The 13903-nt window shown below is 45.0% G+C and overlaps 1 protein-coding gene and 1 non-coding gene across 2 annotated transcripts; one reads left to right on the top strand and one right to left on the bottom strand.

Annotated features, from left to right (window-relative positions):
• Positions 1 to 4338: 4338 nt before the first annotated feature.
• On the bottom strand, positions 4339 to 4488 carry MIR398A (microRNA MIR398a). Its single transcript, NR_126891.1, has one exon. It is a non-coding gene; the product is annotated as a microRNA MIR398a (primary transcript).
• A 4285-nt stretch (positions 4489 to 8773) lies between these two features.
• LOC100845797 (translocase of chloroplast 159, chloroplastic) lies at positions 8774 to 13660 on the top strand. The gene is made up of 5 exons (XM_003568866.3): positions 8774 to 9740; positions 9828 to 9905; positions 9990 to 10076; positions 10157 to 10243; positions 10327 to 13660. The coding sequence occupies exons 1-5, from the start codon at positions 8916 to 8918 to the stop codon at positions 13423 to 13425; spliced, it is 4176 nt and encodes a 1391-aa protein (XP_003568914.1). The 5' UTR covers positions 8774 to 8915; the 3' UTR covers positions 13426 to 13660.
• Positions 13661 to 13903: the final 243 nt, after the last annotated feature.

Genomic DNA, 13903 nt, shown 5'->3' on the forward strand with positions numbered 1-13903 from the left:
TATACATTCATGAGGCTTTAAAGTATTTGAAAGGCCAAGCTAAGTTGAACCGACGACATGCTAAGTGGGTGGAATTTATTGAATCTTTTCCTTACATTATTAAGCATAAAAAGGGTAAAGAAAACGTGGTTGCTGATGCTCTTTCTAGGAAAGTTGTGCTTTTGAATCAATTGGATGTTCAAGTTCCTGGATTAGAGAGTTTACGTGATTTATATACTTCTGATCGTGACTTTGCTGCACCTTATAATCTTTGTAAGGATGGGAAAGGATGGGATAAGTTTCACATACATGATGGGTTTTTGTTTCGATTTCGAGCTAATAAACTTTGTGTACCTGAGTCGTCCGTGCGTTTGTTATTGCTGCAGGAATCACATGCCGGCGGCTTGATGGGTCATTTTGGATGTGAAAAGACTTTGCTTATGCTTAACGAGAATTTTTATTGGCCAAAGATGAGGCGTGATGTGGACAGGTTTGTCAAAAAGTGTATTACTTGTCATAAGGCTAAGTCCAAGCTGAAGCCTCACGGTTTGTATACCCCTCTTCCTGCCCCTAGTGTTCCATGGGAAGATATTAGCATGGATTTTGTGTTGGGATTGCCTAAGACCAGGAGAGGACATGATTCTATATTTGTGGTAGTGGATCGTTTTTCTAAGATGGCACATTTTATTTCTTGCCACAAGAACGACGATGCGTCGCATATTGCTAGTCTGTTTTTCAGGGACATCGTGAGATTGCATGGAGTACCAAGGACGATTGTTTCTGATCGTGACGTGAAGTTCATGAGCTATTTTTGGAAGACGCTTTGGGGGAAGCTAGGAACGAAGTTGCTGTTCAGCACTACTTGTCATCCCCAAACCGATGGCCAAACGGAGGTGGTGAATCGCACACTTTCAACGTTGCTGTGATCAATGATCAAGAAGAACCTGCGTGCATGGGAGGAGTGTTTGCCGCATGTGGAATTTGCATATAACAGGGCGGTACATTCAACAACGCAGCTCTGTCCGTTTGAGGTGGTATATGGTTTCAAACCCATTACGCCACTTGATTTGCTGCCACTTCCAAGTCAAGAGCGTGTTAATATGGAGGCGTCCAAGCGTGCTGATTTTGTTCGGAAGATACATGAGAAGACTAAAGAAGCAATAGAGAAGAAGGGCAAGTACAATGATGCACGTGTCAATACAAAGCGAAAAGAAGTGCTCTTTCAGCCCGACGATCTGGTATGGGTTCATTTTCGCAAGGATAGATTTCCTGAACAACGTAAGTCAAAGTTGCTGCCACGAGGATGGGCCATACAAGGTGCTTGCCAAGATCAATGATAATGCTTACAAGATAGATCTTCCAACCGATAAGTTTGACGTGAGTAATTCATTCGACGTTGCTGATTTGACGTCATATGATGGAGAAGACCTTGGAGCGTCGAGGTCGACGCCTTTTGAAGAGGGGGAGGATGATGAGGGCATCCCTAATCCTTTGTCATCTTTGCCTAATGATGATCTTGTTGTTCAAGATAAACCCAATGATCTACGCATTGGACCAATTACACGAGCACGTGCCAAGTTATTAGAACAACAGGTGAACTCACTCCTAGCTGCACCTAATGTTTATATTGATGAGAATTTTATACTGGCTAAGTTTTTGTATCTTTGTGTAATCAGGTTTGAGGCTGAGGCAACCGTGGAGCGTGGAGGAGACGAGGCCGCGTGCGAGGATCATCATGTGCTGTGATCCAACATCAAGATATGGGCGAGGGAGGAGAGGGAGGCAGGCACACCACAAATGAACATGGAGGATATAAAACGCTAGAAGAGCAACTTGTGTGCAAGGGGCAGCCAACGACAAGAATAATCTGCCCACCACAAGTTGAGTACGAGTATGAGGCGCACCAGGACAGCCTACGACGAGCCCGACACGTCTAAGGGGCGCCCGGACCTGCGAGTCCTTGTTTATGCCAAGTCCTATTCTGATTGGTTGTATGAGTTTGAGTCGAACCTAGTTTGAGTCTGAGTCTGAGTCCGTTTGTGTGTTTGAGCTGCCCCTCGCCTTTATATACAAGGGCTACGCCTAGTGTTAGGGTTAGATCATGTTTTAACTTATTCAGAACCTTTTGTTGAATTGCTCCAAGCATTCATCTGAAAGTATATAATTCCTCTTTGTTTCGATCAGGAATTTTATCTACACCATATTCGTTTCGATAGCGTGTTTTATCTACTGAAAGTTCGAGCGTAATCTGTCGTTTCGCTGGGAATTGGAAGATTGCGAAACCGCTTGTGGTCGGCGGACTATTGCGCAAGTGTGTGGTGTTGCGAATTTCCATTAGGTTGCAAGTTCGTCGTGCGGCGACGGGTGAACAGTCGGAAGATTTGTAGATTTATACATGTTACCCACGTTGCTCTCTGAGAAGATCGAGCCACCCCTTATCACACTGCCTGACGTGCCATTTGCTCTGCCCCCATTTTATTTCCTGCAGAGTAACATTTTTGTCCAGATAACTGCAGCTCTCCGAATATGTGATCTCCAGTCCTCATGGTATTGTTCTTAGAACGGAGGCTTTTTTTTAGAGGAAGCTTAGAACGGAGGCTTTTGCCCAGCTTTATATTGAAAGCTAAAGACGTAGTACTGCTGTGCTGGGATTGCCAGCTTATAGAGTAGCACGGAGAAACGGAAACGTCCCAGCCCAAGAGAAACAAAAAAACACAGAGCTAAACCGAGCAAACGGGCAACTAATTACAACTTGCTCAAGTGAAACTATCAACTATCCCATTTTGCTGAACGAACGTCCACATGACGGCAAAATGTGCACAGCAGAATCTGAATCTTCGTGACCATCGCCGTCATTGCTTTATGACGCCTGTGAAGAAGCAGCACCTTCCTTTGACTGATGAGCGAGACCTCATGGTATAACTACATATTTTCCGACCTTTGTGTTTTCTTTATGAATGACTCGTACCTTTCCCAAGTTTGCTTATTCGAACCATCAAAGTTCTTACATCACAATAAGTATTCCAAATAACTTCTTTCTTGACTGAATCATGTGTTCACAGGCTTGCATAACTGGGGTCAATCAGGCTGCATTTTTCATCAGTTAGTCGCAAATACAGAGCAGGAATGTTGTAACCATATAGGTCTACTTGAATTTTACCTCGCTTCTGCATTGTGAATTTTTCTTCAAACAACTGTTCAGTTATAGGGTTGGCTTCAGAAACTGTTCTCTACCAAACTGATTTCTCTTGATTTTTAACTGATCTAGATTTACATCTTGGTATAGGTACATTTATTTACAGTGAAAAAAAATCTTTCCATCCTCCATGAATTTTGTACATTCCTTTCACCATCATGCAAGTCCTTAGCAGTACATCGTTTTGTGGTTTGCACATTCTCTCTGAAATCTACTTCTTTTAGCAGTTCCCAATTTGCAATTCTTCCCATTAAAAATCACCTCTTAGCTCCATTGGGCCCTGTTTAGAACTGCTGGGATTGTCTGGAAAAAGGAACTGTTAGACTATAAAAATGCTCCTTTTTTTGCAGTATCTAATAACCAATTTTGTTTATAGCCTTTTTCGCTATGGGTGCTTTTTCCTGCACTCTTAGTGAGCAGGGTTTATATTAGTGCACTAACATTTGTACAGTCAATCAAATCAGAGAGAAACAAATGCTCTATCATAACCAAAGGAGTCTAAATTTATGGTAGTAATAATATACCAGGCAGTATAAGACTCACACTATGTGTAAGGAACATTTAGAGATCAGAATATTTGGCTAGACTGTTTCCCAAGAATATGCTCTGCATCAAATGTATGTGTGCTTTATTTTGCTTTCACTAGCAAGCTTTAGGACAATGAAGGCTAAAACAGTGTAAACCAAACTCAAGTTAAAGTCACCTGATAAGAGCTCTAAAGTTTAGGCGGCTGCCACTACTGATGGTACCTACCAAATCAGCTGCAAGGGGGCATGATGAGCTTTTCCCTGATGCTGTCTCCGCAGTAAACATTAGTACATATACAAAACAGGATTGCCATATGATGCTCCTGATCAAGACACGTCTGATCTGACACAGGAAAGCTTAATTGTTTAAAATGGCGAAAATATATAAAACCAGAGTCAAACTTTTTCTAAACTTGGCATTCTATAGATGGCGATTTACTCGAGCAGACTCTCGGGTACCGATGATTCAACCATGTCTCCGTCGTGTTCTTAAACAGCCAAACAATGTAACCGAGTTTTCCCCCTAAAAAATTGCAACCGACTTTTTAGAAGAAATGAAAGGGGGTATAGAAGATGATGAGCACTTACTGAGAAGTTACCAGTCTGATCTCTTCAGAAACCGAGAAGAAGAAGGCGAGGCAATCATCAATCCATGGCACGGAAGACCCAACAGGGGCGACCTGAGAACACATGGCCGAGCTCGAGCTCAGAGCTCAGCGGACCATCCATCTCATGTGTTCCCAATTCGACCCTGCAGGAACTTCCTCGCATGTGCTGTCTGTTCTTCACCACAACACATCACAGTATCACACTACCCCTTTGATTTGAAAGAGGGTTAGTACGATCGAAGACATGGCAGAAATTTGCACGCTGTTGTCTTTTTGGGGGTTGGTTGTGTATTTATAGCTTTCCTGCCATGGAGGGAGGGAGCAATGCGAAGGGATTGGCGTTGTACTTCTTCTTCTTCACCACCCAGCAGAAGTACGTACTACAGCTTGTACCGCAGTCTTTGCCTCCGTTTCTCCTCCTCTTCTCCCCCGGCGGCAGTAGTACTGTAGTACAGTGTGCTCCGAGGGACGTACAGGTCGGTGAAAAAGTGGACTGGAATTAACTGGTAGTCCAGGTATTAGCTGAGGGGGAGAACTAGTTGGCGGACGACCGCGCCGGGCGGACGAATTCCGACCGGTGTGAACGCGGACCAAGTCACTGCGCGAAGGAGGAGAGCCGCCGCCGTTGACCCGTCCCGTCGGCACAGCCCAACCGGTTGTCTCCCGCCGCCCGCGCCTAGCGCGCTCCCTCGCCGCCTCGCTGCCCCGCCCTACTCGAGCCGCCGCCACCGCCCCGACCATCCCTCTAGGCCTGGAAACGACATCATCTTCTCCGGCGCCGGCCACCCCCTCCCCCCTAACCCTAAGTTGAGTTCGTGGGGCCTTACCTCTTTTCACCATCACCTCCTCGCCTCCGCCGTCACCGCCACGCCCTGCCGCGTCACCGCCGCTGCGGCTCGGTCCCGTCCTCGCCCTCGCTGTCGCCGCCGCGGCGTCGCCATCTCTGGCTCGGACTAGACTCACCTGCGCCATCGCCGCCGCGGTCGGCCGCCGGCTTCGGTTCCCCACCTGCTGCTCGCGGCTGTGAGGGAAGGAGGAGAAAAGCATCGGGACTCATCCGGACTGTGAGGGAAGGAGGAAGAAGAGATAAGGAAAGAGAGGCAGAAGATAAGGAAGGAGTGGGACCACGCCTTTTTTTGCGATCAAATCAACCGCCCGGGGCGGTTACGTGCCGGAAAGGGATCTCGTTAGCTCTTTGTTTTCTTGAAACTGCAAGGAAATGTCCACACAGTGCAGATGGATTGACTTCGCCTAAGCACGCATGGCTAACAATTTCAAACGCGGCTGACAGCACTCTCTAATACTCCTTCCGTCCCGAATTAACTGACGTGAATTTGTATAAGAGTATTAAATCCGGACAGAGGGAGTAGCAAATCGAAACCCGTAGGAACGAAATATGCCAAGCCCGACCACGTGGGTGCACGTGCTCCTATTGGTTTCTCAAAAAAAGAAAGGGAAGAAGACCTGCTCATATTGGTATGCTGATCAGTATTCGTATTGTCTTCCATAGGTAGCACTAATTTCTTTTTGCGATTATAAGGAAACAGAGCCAGTATTTTACTGCATCGATCCTTCGTTGTGTTCCATCCATCTATCGCATTTGTTGAAACTAAACTACGAGGATACCGGGCCCATGTCGGTGTATCTCCGTGTCATGTGATAGCGCGAACAGTGCGATGCCGCGCGTACGATAAGAACTGGTACGAATTTGTTACAATCAGGCACAGTCAGACATAGAAACAAGATTTGCATGTGTAACGTGTAACACAAGAAAACATGTTTGTACAGAAATCGTAAGGATCATGGTACGCAGAGTCATTCCGGTTTATATTAGACATCATGCAGTTGTATGTGTATCTAATACTCCCTCCATCTCATATTAAGTAACATAATATTACATGTATCTAGATGTTTTTTTGATTATAGATACGTTCATATTTAGAAAATTTGAGTCACTTAATATGAGACTGAGGGAGTAAAAAAGTTTACTACTCCGGAATCACTTTTCTTCAGTTTTCATGTTCATATCATGTCATTCTAGTAGATATACAACACCGAGGCATACCTTCTTAAGAGGTGTATAATCCCAGATATGTGCCATAAGAGATGTAGAAATAAACACTAATTTGACATTTCATTATGACATAAGGAGGCACATTGTACGATTTTTGCACAGAATTTTTTTTGAGGTTTTTGCTATGTTTTCTTAAAAGTTCTTTGCCTCTCATATATCAATGTGTTTTGGATGTATATCGGGACCAACCGATACGTGTGAAAAATCAATTTTCTAATAGTGGAGAAGTTCGGTAGCCCACTAGTAATACCCAATTGTCAGTTATTTAATGTTTTTTGCCAAAGTCAAACAAGCTTAGTGCTTCTCACGTAACTCACTCTGCACAAGCTAGTTTGGACAATTGGACCATACTCGTTTTCTTTTGCACAAACACGTCCGATAAATTCATAAATCTTACTTTGTACGGATTATTTCTATTAGACTTATCGCGTATGTAAATGTGAGTATACATTGATTTAAATTTTGGTTGGTGGGCCATGGTCCCTTGACTCTACCATTCTTGGGAGGGGTGGTTCTCACCTTGTTTGTTGTTTGGTTCATTAGGTAATGAATTTAAATCTATGTCATCTCAGTTTAAGAAGCATTAAAATATATATACAGTGCTTACTACATGAAGAGATCTGGGATAAATTTGACGTTGTGGGCTTGCTGCTCCTATGCTTCTCCTTTAACCTGCTGGACATGTTTGGACACAGCTTTCTGTACATGTTCCCTGGACGCTTTGCTTGATCCAATGGAAAGGCATCTTCCATATGGAGATATATATCAAAAGCAGAGTATGAGTACGCAAGACGGTTTATAATTGACTTACGACATAACATGGTTGAATATTTTTCTATTTTGTAATCCGTATGTAGTTCAAATGTTTGCGTTCTCTTTTTTCTCATGGGGTTCTAAGCATAGGGTGAAAATTTGCTCAAAAGATAAATATAAAATGAAAAGGTGAAAATTCATATCTGAATTTCTAGAGTAGTTACCATATTTTCCTATTTCTTAAAGAAAAGAAATATCGCTCACTGCTCTAGAATATTAGTTTTCCATTTTATTCTAGCACACTCGTGTAAAGGAATGGCAATGAGATGTGGAATATGTGAGGTTTTGTGGCCCATGCCTAGCTGATACATGTACTATTTGCTCGTAACTTGCTCATAACAGTATCCCTGTTAAAAAAAAATACTCCCTCCAATCCATAATAAGTATCGGGAATGATCGGAGGGAGTACCAGATATACAAATGCATGACATTTTACTGCAAACATTTAAGGGATATGCATTCAACATTTAGAAATGAAAATACATAAATAAAACATTAGAAAAATACTTCGTCTGTTAGCTCACCCATCACGTTAGGAGGACAGTCAAATTAACATGTTTTTTTTTTACCAAAAACATGTTTATTCTGGCATAACTTCAACTTTCAAAACAGAACCATCATTATATTAAAAAAAAACTATTCAGCACATAACCAAACAAAATTGTAGGCAGATTTTCAATAGCAAAAGTCACGAACCATGAAACCCTGTCTTGGCAAATATTTTATCAATCTTTTGAAAAGAAAAAGATATAAGAAATTCTCCCTAACTACAAGAAAAATCAACGCAAGAAAAAAAACCACACCCAAGCACAAAATGGAAATCGAATTATACCATATGAATCTTGTGAGGTTTCGGATGAGCACATCAACATCGCTAGAGTTTGCCGGCAGCTTTTGGCTTCAGGGTGCGTTTTTTTTTGGCTTCTATGACCGGCTTCTTCTAAAAGTTGCCCTCACCTAGCTTCCTAAAAAAGCCGCATCACAAATTTAGCTAGATTTTCAAAATAATTTAGGCCAAACTAGTTTGGTAGTCTAATCAAATTTAGGTGACGGCTTTTCCAAAAAGCCAGGAGAGAGCAGCTTCTCTGAGAAGCCGGTCCAGGAAGCCGAAAAGAACTGGCCCTCAATATGGGCAATAACGTCTACAAATTGATGTGCAATTCTTATTTTCTTGAATTCTTTTTTGGGTTGCTTCTCGAATTCTTATCTTCTCCTGGACAGTCTAAATGTACTTGTGTGCGCCTATACCAATGGCCTCCTATATATTTAACACAACAAACTATTGAAAAAATAACAAGTACTCCCTCCCTCTTATTCTAAATTGTTGACTCAAATTTGTTCAAATATGAATATATTTATTTTTTAAAAACGTCTAGATACATATAATATTTCGACAATAATTTAGGATCAGTACAGTTGGAAAAAAAAGACACCTTATCGCCATCCCCAGTTTGCCCATTGCTTGCTTGCTCATCTCACCGCTGGCGGTGGCTGGCTGCCATCTCGTCCCAGAATTACACACCAAACCAAACCCAAAAAATCGAATTGACCTATTTATACTGACGAGATAAATAGAGGAGAGCCTGCCTAACCTAAAACCCTCACCTTATCCTCTCCTTCCTCCCCCCTTCCACCACCTCCTCCGACGAGGAGAATCCGACTGCTTCCACAGCTGCTTCTGGCTCCTTTGCTTGTGGGCGGTGCAAGAGGTGGTAGCCATGTCCACCACCGACGCCCGAGTCGCGCCCGTGGCCGACGAGCGGCCCCCGGCGGCTGATGGGGGCGTAGTTGCGGCGGCGGACGGGAGCAAGAGCGTCGGGACGGCGGAGGTAGAGGTTGGTGGCGGAGGGGAAGCGGAGGAGGTTAGATTTGAGGGTACAGGGAAGAGTTTTGGTGGTTCGGAGGGCGAGAACGGGGTGGTGGAGGCGGGTGACGGCGAGGGGGTGGAAGCGCCGGTAGATGTGAAAGATGAAAGCGCGATTGAGGTGGTGGAGGAGGCGGCGGGAGATAAGGTGGACGGAGGAGACTGGGAATCGGCGGTGGGAGATGTGAAGGCTGCGTCGTTGGCTACTGAGACGGTGGTAGTGGAGTCGGAGAACGGGAAATTGGGCGAGGGGGATGCTTCCCTCTCTACCCCTGATGCGCCGGTAGGTGAAGAGAAAGGTGAATTGAGCGACGAACTGGAGAAAAGTGCAACTTTGGAGGTGGAGGATGTGGGCAAGGTGGCGGATGATGCTGAATTGTCCGAGGAGAAACTGGAGGGCGTGAAGGATGCAGATGTGGTCACTGGAGGCGAGGAAGATGGTGATTTCGGCAGCAAGGAGGAGGTTATGGCTTCCACCAGGAGCACGGAGGCGGCAGAACCAGAGGATAAGGTGGCTCCTTTAGCTGAAGCTAATGGCAAATTGGGCGGCGAGGCTGAATTGTCTGCTGAGATGGGGGTGGTGGCAGATGAAGAAGCTCCAGAAGCATCATTGGAGAAGGAGCTTGATGTTGAAGACAAGGCCGCAAATCCAGAGCCAGAAAGTGATGCAGGTCCAGTGGTAAGTGGGCATGTTCAATCCAGTCTTTTCGTTACTGATAGTGTTGATACTAGTGGAATTGTAAACAATTCAAATGACCCAAATTAGGCTATTGATGGCGGTAGCTTGGAGAACCATACTAATGTGGTTTCAAAGTCCGAGCCAGAGAACGATGAAAGTCCAGTAGTAAGTGCACATGTTCAATCTTGGTATTTTGCTATTAGTGTTGACACTATTGGGGATATAATTAATTCTGATGATCCAAACCAGGTTGTTGATAACAGTAGCTTGGAGAACCATGCTAATTTGGAAGACGAAGCGGCAAAGACCGAGCTGGAGATAGCTGGAAGTCCAGTGGTAAGTGGTAACGTTCAATCTAGTTCTCTTGCTATTAGCATACTAGTGGAGATATAGACAATTCACATTATCCAAAATAGGTTATTGACGACAGTAGCTTGGAGAACCATGTTAATGTGGAAGACAAAGCGGCAAAGCCAGAGCCAGATTTTGAAGCAAGTCCGATGGTAAGTTGGCATGTTCAATCCAATTCTATTACTAATAGTGTTTACGTAGGTCAAGAATAAACAATTTAAATGACCCAAACCAGGTTACTGATGCTGATGGATTGGGGAGCTTGGAGAAGCTTGCTCCTCCAAGTGGAGACATTGTGTACGAGGAAAGTACCGAGAAGGCGCAAAATGCCGAAGGCCAGGTAGTTGCCAATGAAAAGGCAGATGATATTGATGGAGAGAACCCTACGGAGGATCAGAGTGTTCTTGCTGGTGGCGCTGATGTTACCTTGTCTAGAGAGTTGACTCCAGAACCAATCAAGGAAAACAATGTTGTCGAGGAGAATAATGGTGCTGCGGAGACTGTTAGCCATGAAGTAGTGGCCAGTAATGATGAGAAAGTTGTAGCTGCAGCTAGTGATGTTCAGAAAGTTATAGCTGTGGCTAATGATGAAAACTTGGGTGACGAGGAGTATGAAGATGATATAGAGACTTTTGACCGTGACATACATGTTGTTGATGATGAGATAGTTTTAGCTGCAGTTGGTGAAGATGGTGGTGATAACGAGGTCGATGAGGACTATGATGAGGCAAGCTCTGACAGGAGTCCTGCAAGAGTTGCAATCATAGAGAATTCTGAAGCTGCAAAGCAGATCATGAAAGAGCTAGGAGAAGGGTCTTCTAGTGGTAGTCCTGTGTCTGGCTTGAGCAGCTCAAGAGAGTACACTAATAGCATGGATGGCCAGATTGTGCTTGATGATTCTGAGGATGAGGATGATGACGACGATAATGAGGATGACGATGAGAAGGGATTTGATTCTGCTGCCTTGGCTGCCCTTTTGAAAGCGGCAACTGGTGCATCCCCTGATGGAAATATCACAGTTGCTTCCCAAGATGGTTCTAGAATCTTCTCCATGGACAGACCAGCTGGTCTGGGCTCTTCAGCCCCGTCTTTGAGGCCAACAGCCCCTCGCCAACCTGCCCGGTCAAATCTCTTCAACCCCTCTGAGCTGGCAATGACTGCTGAACCTAATGAAGAGATGACAGAGGAAGAGAAGAAGTTGCATGAGAAGGTTGAGCTGATCCGGGTAAAGTTTCTGCGTCTCGTGTATAAATTAGGGGCCACTCCTGATGAAACAGTAGCAGCACAAGTGCTGTACCGTTTGAGCCTTGCTGAGGGTATCCGACAAGGAAGGCAGACGAACAGAGCTTTCAGCCTTGATAATGCACGGAGGAAAGCCTTGCAGCTTGAAGCAGAGGGGAAAGAGGATTTGAGTTTCTCGTGCAACATACTTGTTTTAGGAAAGATTGGAGTTGGCAAAAGTGCAACTATAAATTCTATTTTCGGTGAAGAGAGGTCCAAAACTGATGCTTTTGGTGCAGCCACCACCAGCGTGCGAGAAATTTCTGGTAATGTAGATGGCGTCCAGATACGGATCATTGATACACCAGGCCTTCGACCCAACGTGATGGACCAAGGAACAAACAGGAAAATTCTGGCCTCTGTCAAGAAATATACCAAGAAATGTCCTCCAGATATCGTTCTATACGTGGACCGTCTGGATAGTCTGAGCCGTGATCTCAATGATTTGCCTCTTCTGAAAACCATCACTGCTGTTCTGGGGTCATCCATATGGTTCAACGCCATTGTTGCTCTCACCCATGCTGCTTCTGCTCCTCCTGAAGGCCTCAATGGTGCCCCTATGACATATGAGGTGTTAATGGCACAGCGATCCCACATTGTGCAGCAATCCATCAGACAGGCTGCAGGGGACATGCGTCTGATGAACCCAGTAGCCCTTGTTGAGAACCATCCTTCTTGCCGGAAGAACCGTGAGGGCCAGAAAGTGCTTCCAAATGGCCAAAGTTGGAGGCATCAGATGCTGCTTTTGTGCTACTCTTCAAAGATATTATCGGAAGCCAACTCACTTTTGAAGCTCCAGGACCCTTCTCCTGGGAAGCTTTTTGGGTTCCGCTTCCGCTCCCCGCCACTTCCTTTCCTGCTATCCTCCCTGTTGCAGTCGAGAGCTCATCCTAAACTTTCCCCTGACCAGGGTGGTAATGAAGGAGATTCTGATATTGAATTGGACGAGTATTCTGATATAGAACAAGATGAAGATGAAGAGGAATATGATCAGCTTCCTCCCTTCAAGCCTTTGACCAAAGCTCAGCTTGCAAGACTCACAAAGGACCAGAAGAATGCTTATTTTGATGAGTACGACTACAGGGTTAAGCTCCTCCAGAAGAAGCAGTGGAAGGACGAGCTCCGCAGGTTAAAGGAGATGAAGAGGAGGGGCAAGTCTGATCTGGATTCTTATGGGTATGCTAGTATAGCAGGAGATGATCAGGATCCTCCTCCAGAAAATGTTTCAGTTCCCTTACCTGATATGGTGCTGCCTCCTTCATTTGATTGTGACAATCCCACATACCGGTACCGCTTTCTGGAGCCAACCTCTACTGTCCTTGCTAGGCCTGTTTTAGATGCGCATGGGTGGGATCATGACTGCGGTTATGATGGAGTAAGTGTTGAAGAGTCTCTCGCTCTCCTTAGCAAGTTCCCGGCTGCTGTGGCAGTTCAGGTCACCAAGGATAAGAAGGAATTTAGCATCCATTTGGATTCTTCTGTGTCGGCAAAGCTTGGGGAGGATGCATCATCACTTGCTGGTTTCGACATCCAGACTGTTGGGCGGCAGCTTGCGTATATTCTCCGTGGTGAGACCAAATTCAAGAGTATCAAGAAGAACAAGACTACCGGAGGATTCTCTGTGACTTTCTTGGGTGACATTGTGGCAACTGGGCTGAAGGTTGAGGACCAGCTCTCTGTTGGTAAGAGGCTGGCCTTAGTGGCGAGCACGGGTGCAATGCGAGCTCAAGGAGATACCGCATATGGAGCTAACTTGGAGGCACGCCTGAAAGATAAAGATTATCCAATTGGCCAGTCCTTGTCAACATTGGGCCTGTCCCTCATGAAGTGGCGCCGTGACCTTGCCCTGGGGGCTAATCTGCAGTCGCAGTTCTCGATCGGAAGGGGTTCGAAGATGGCGGTTCGTCTTGGGCTGAACAACAAATTGAGCGGACAGATCACCGTCAGGACAAGCACCTCGGAGCAGGTCCAGATCGCGCTGCTGGGTCTTGTCCCAGTGATAGCTTCCATCTACCGGAGCTTCCGGCCTGGTGAACCAACGTTTGCTTATTAGCCTGGCAAGAACAGTGTCTATTTACTTATCTCGTCATCGCCTTGTGTTAGCAATTTTCCTAATTTCTTGAACCATAATCTGTATCCATTTCCATTTTGTTTCTGCGCCGCAGATTGTTCCTATCATAATTTTGGCTGAAGAGTGTTGTTAGATTCATCTGAACTATAGTTGAATAATGTTGGTAGATCTGTATGATCCTTCTATCAATCTATCTACTACTGGGTGTTGTCTCGTATCTTTTTGTTATGGTATGCTGCTGACCTGCTATGTGCTGGTAATGGTGGTGGTTCTATACCAGCTGCTGAGAGAAGAAGCATTGATCGCATTTCGTGTTAGGTCTTGTGTCTTTATTTTGCAATGCTGAGAAATTGGCTTGCTCTAGAACGCAATCGTGCTCACTGGTAATCTGCACTGAAGTAGGAGATTCTGGACTAGAGATCTAATTACGAAAGTGTGGTGTGGTGTTGATCACTAGTCG

The sequence above is a fragment of the Brachypodium distachyon genome, chromosome 2 (assembly GCF_000005505.3).
Source record: "Brachypodium distachyon strain Bd21 chromosome 2, Brachypodium_distachyon_v3.0, whole genome shotgun sequence".
NCBI lineage: Eukaryota > Viridiplantae > Streptophyta > Magnoliopsida > Poales > Poaceae > Brachypodium > Brachypodium distachyon.

Coding starts and splice junctions, on each gene's coding strand:
- LOC100845797 (XM_003568866.3), top strand. CDS start 8,916: ATGTCCACCACCGACGCCCGAGTCGCGCCCGTGGCCGACGAGCGGCCC. Junction 9,906..9,989: donor AGAACGATGAAAGTCCAGTA/GTAAGTGCACAT, acceptor GATCCAAACCAG/GTTGTTGATAACAGTAGCTT. Junction 10,077..10,156: donor AGATAGCTGGAAGTCCAGTG/GTAAGTGGTAAC, acceptor TATCCAAAATAG/GTTATTGACGACAGTAGCTT.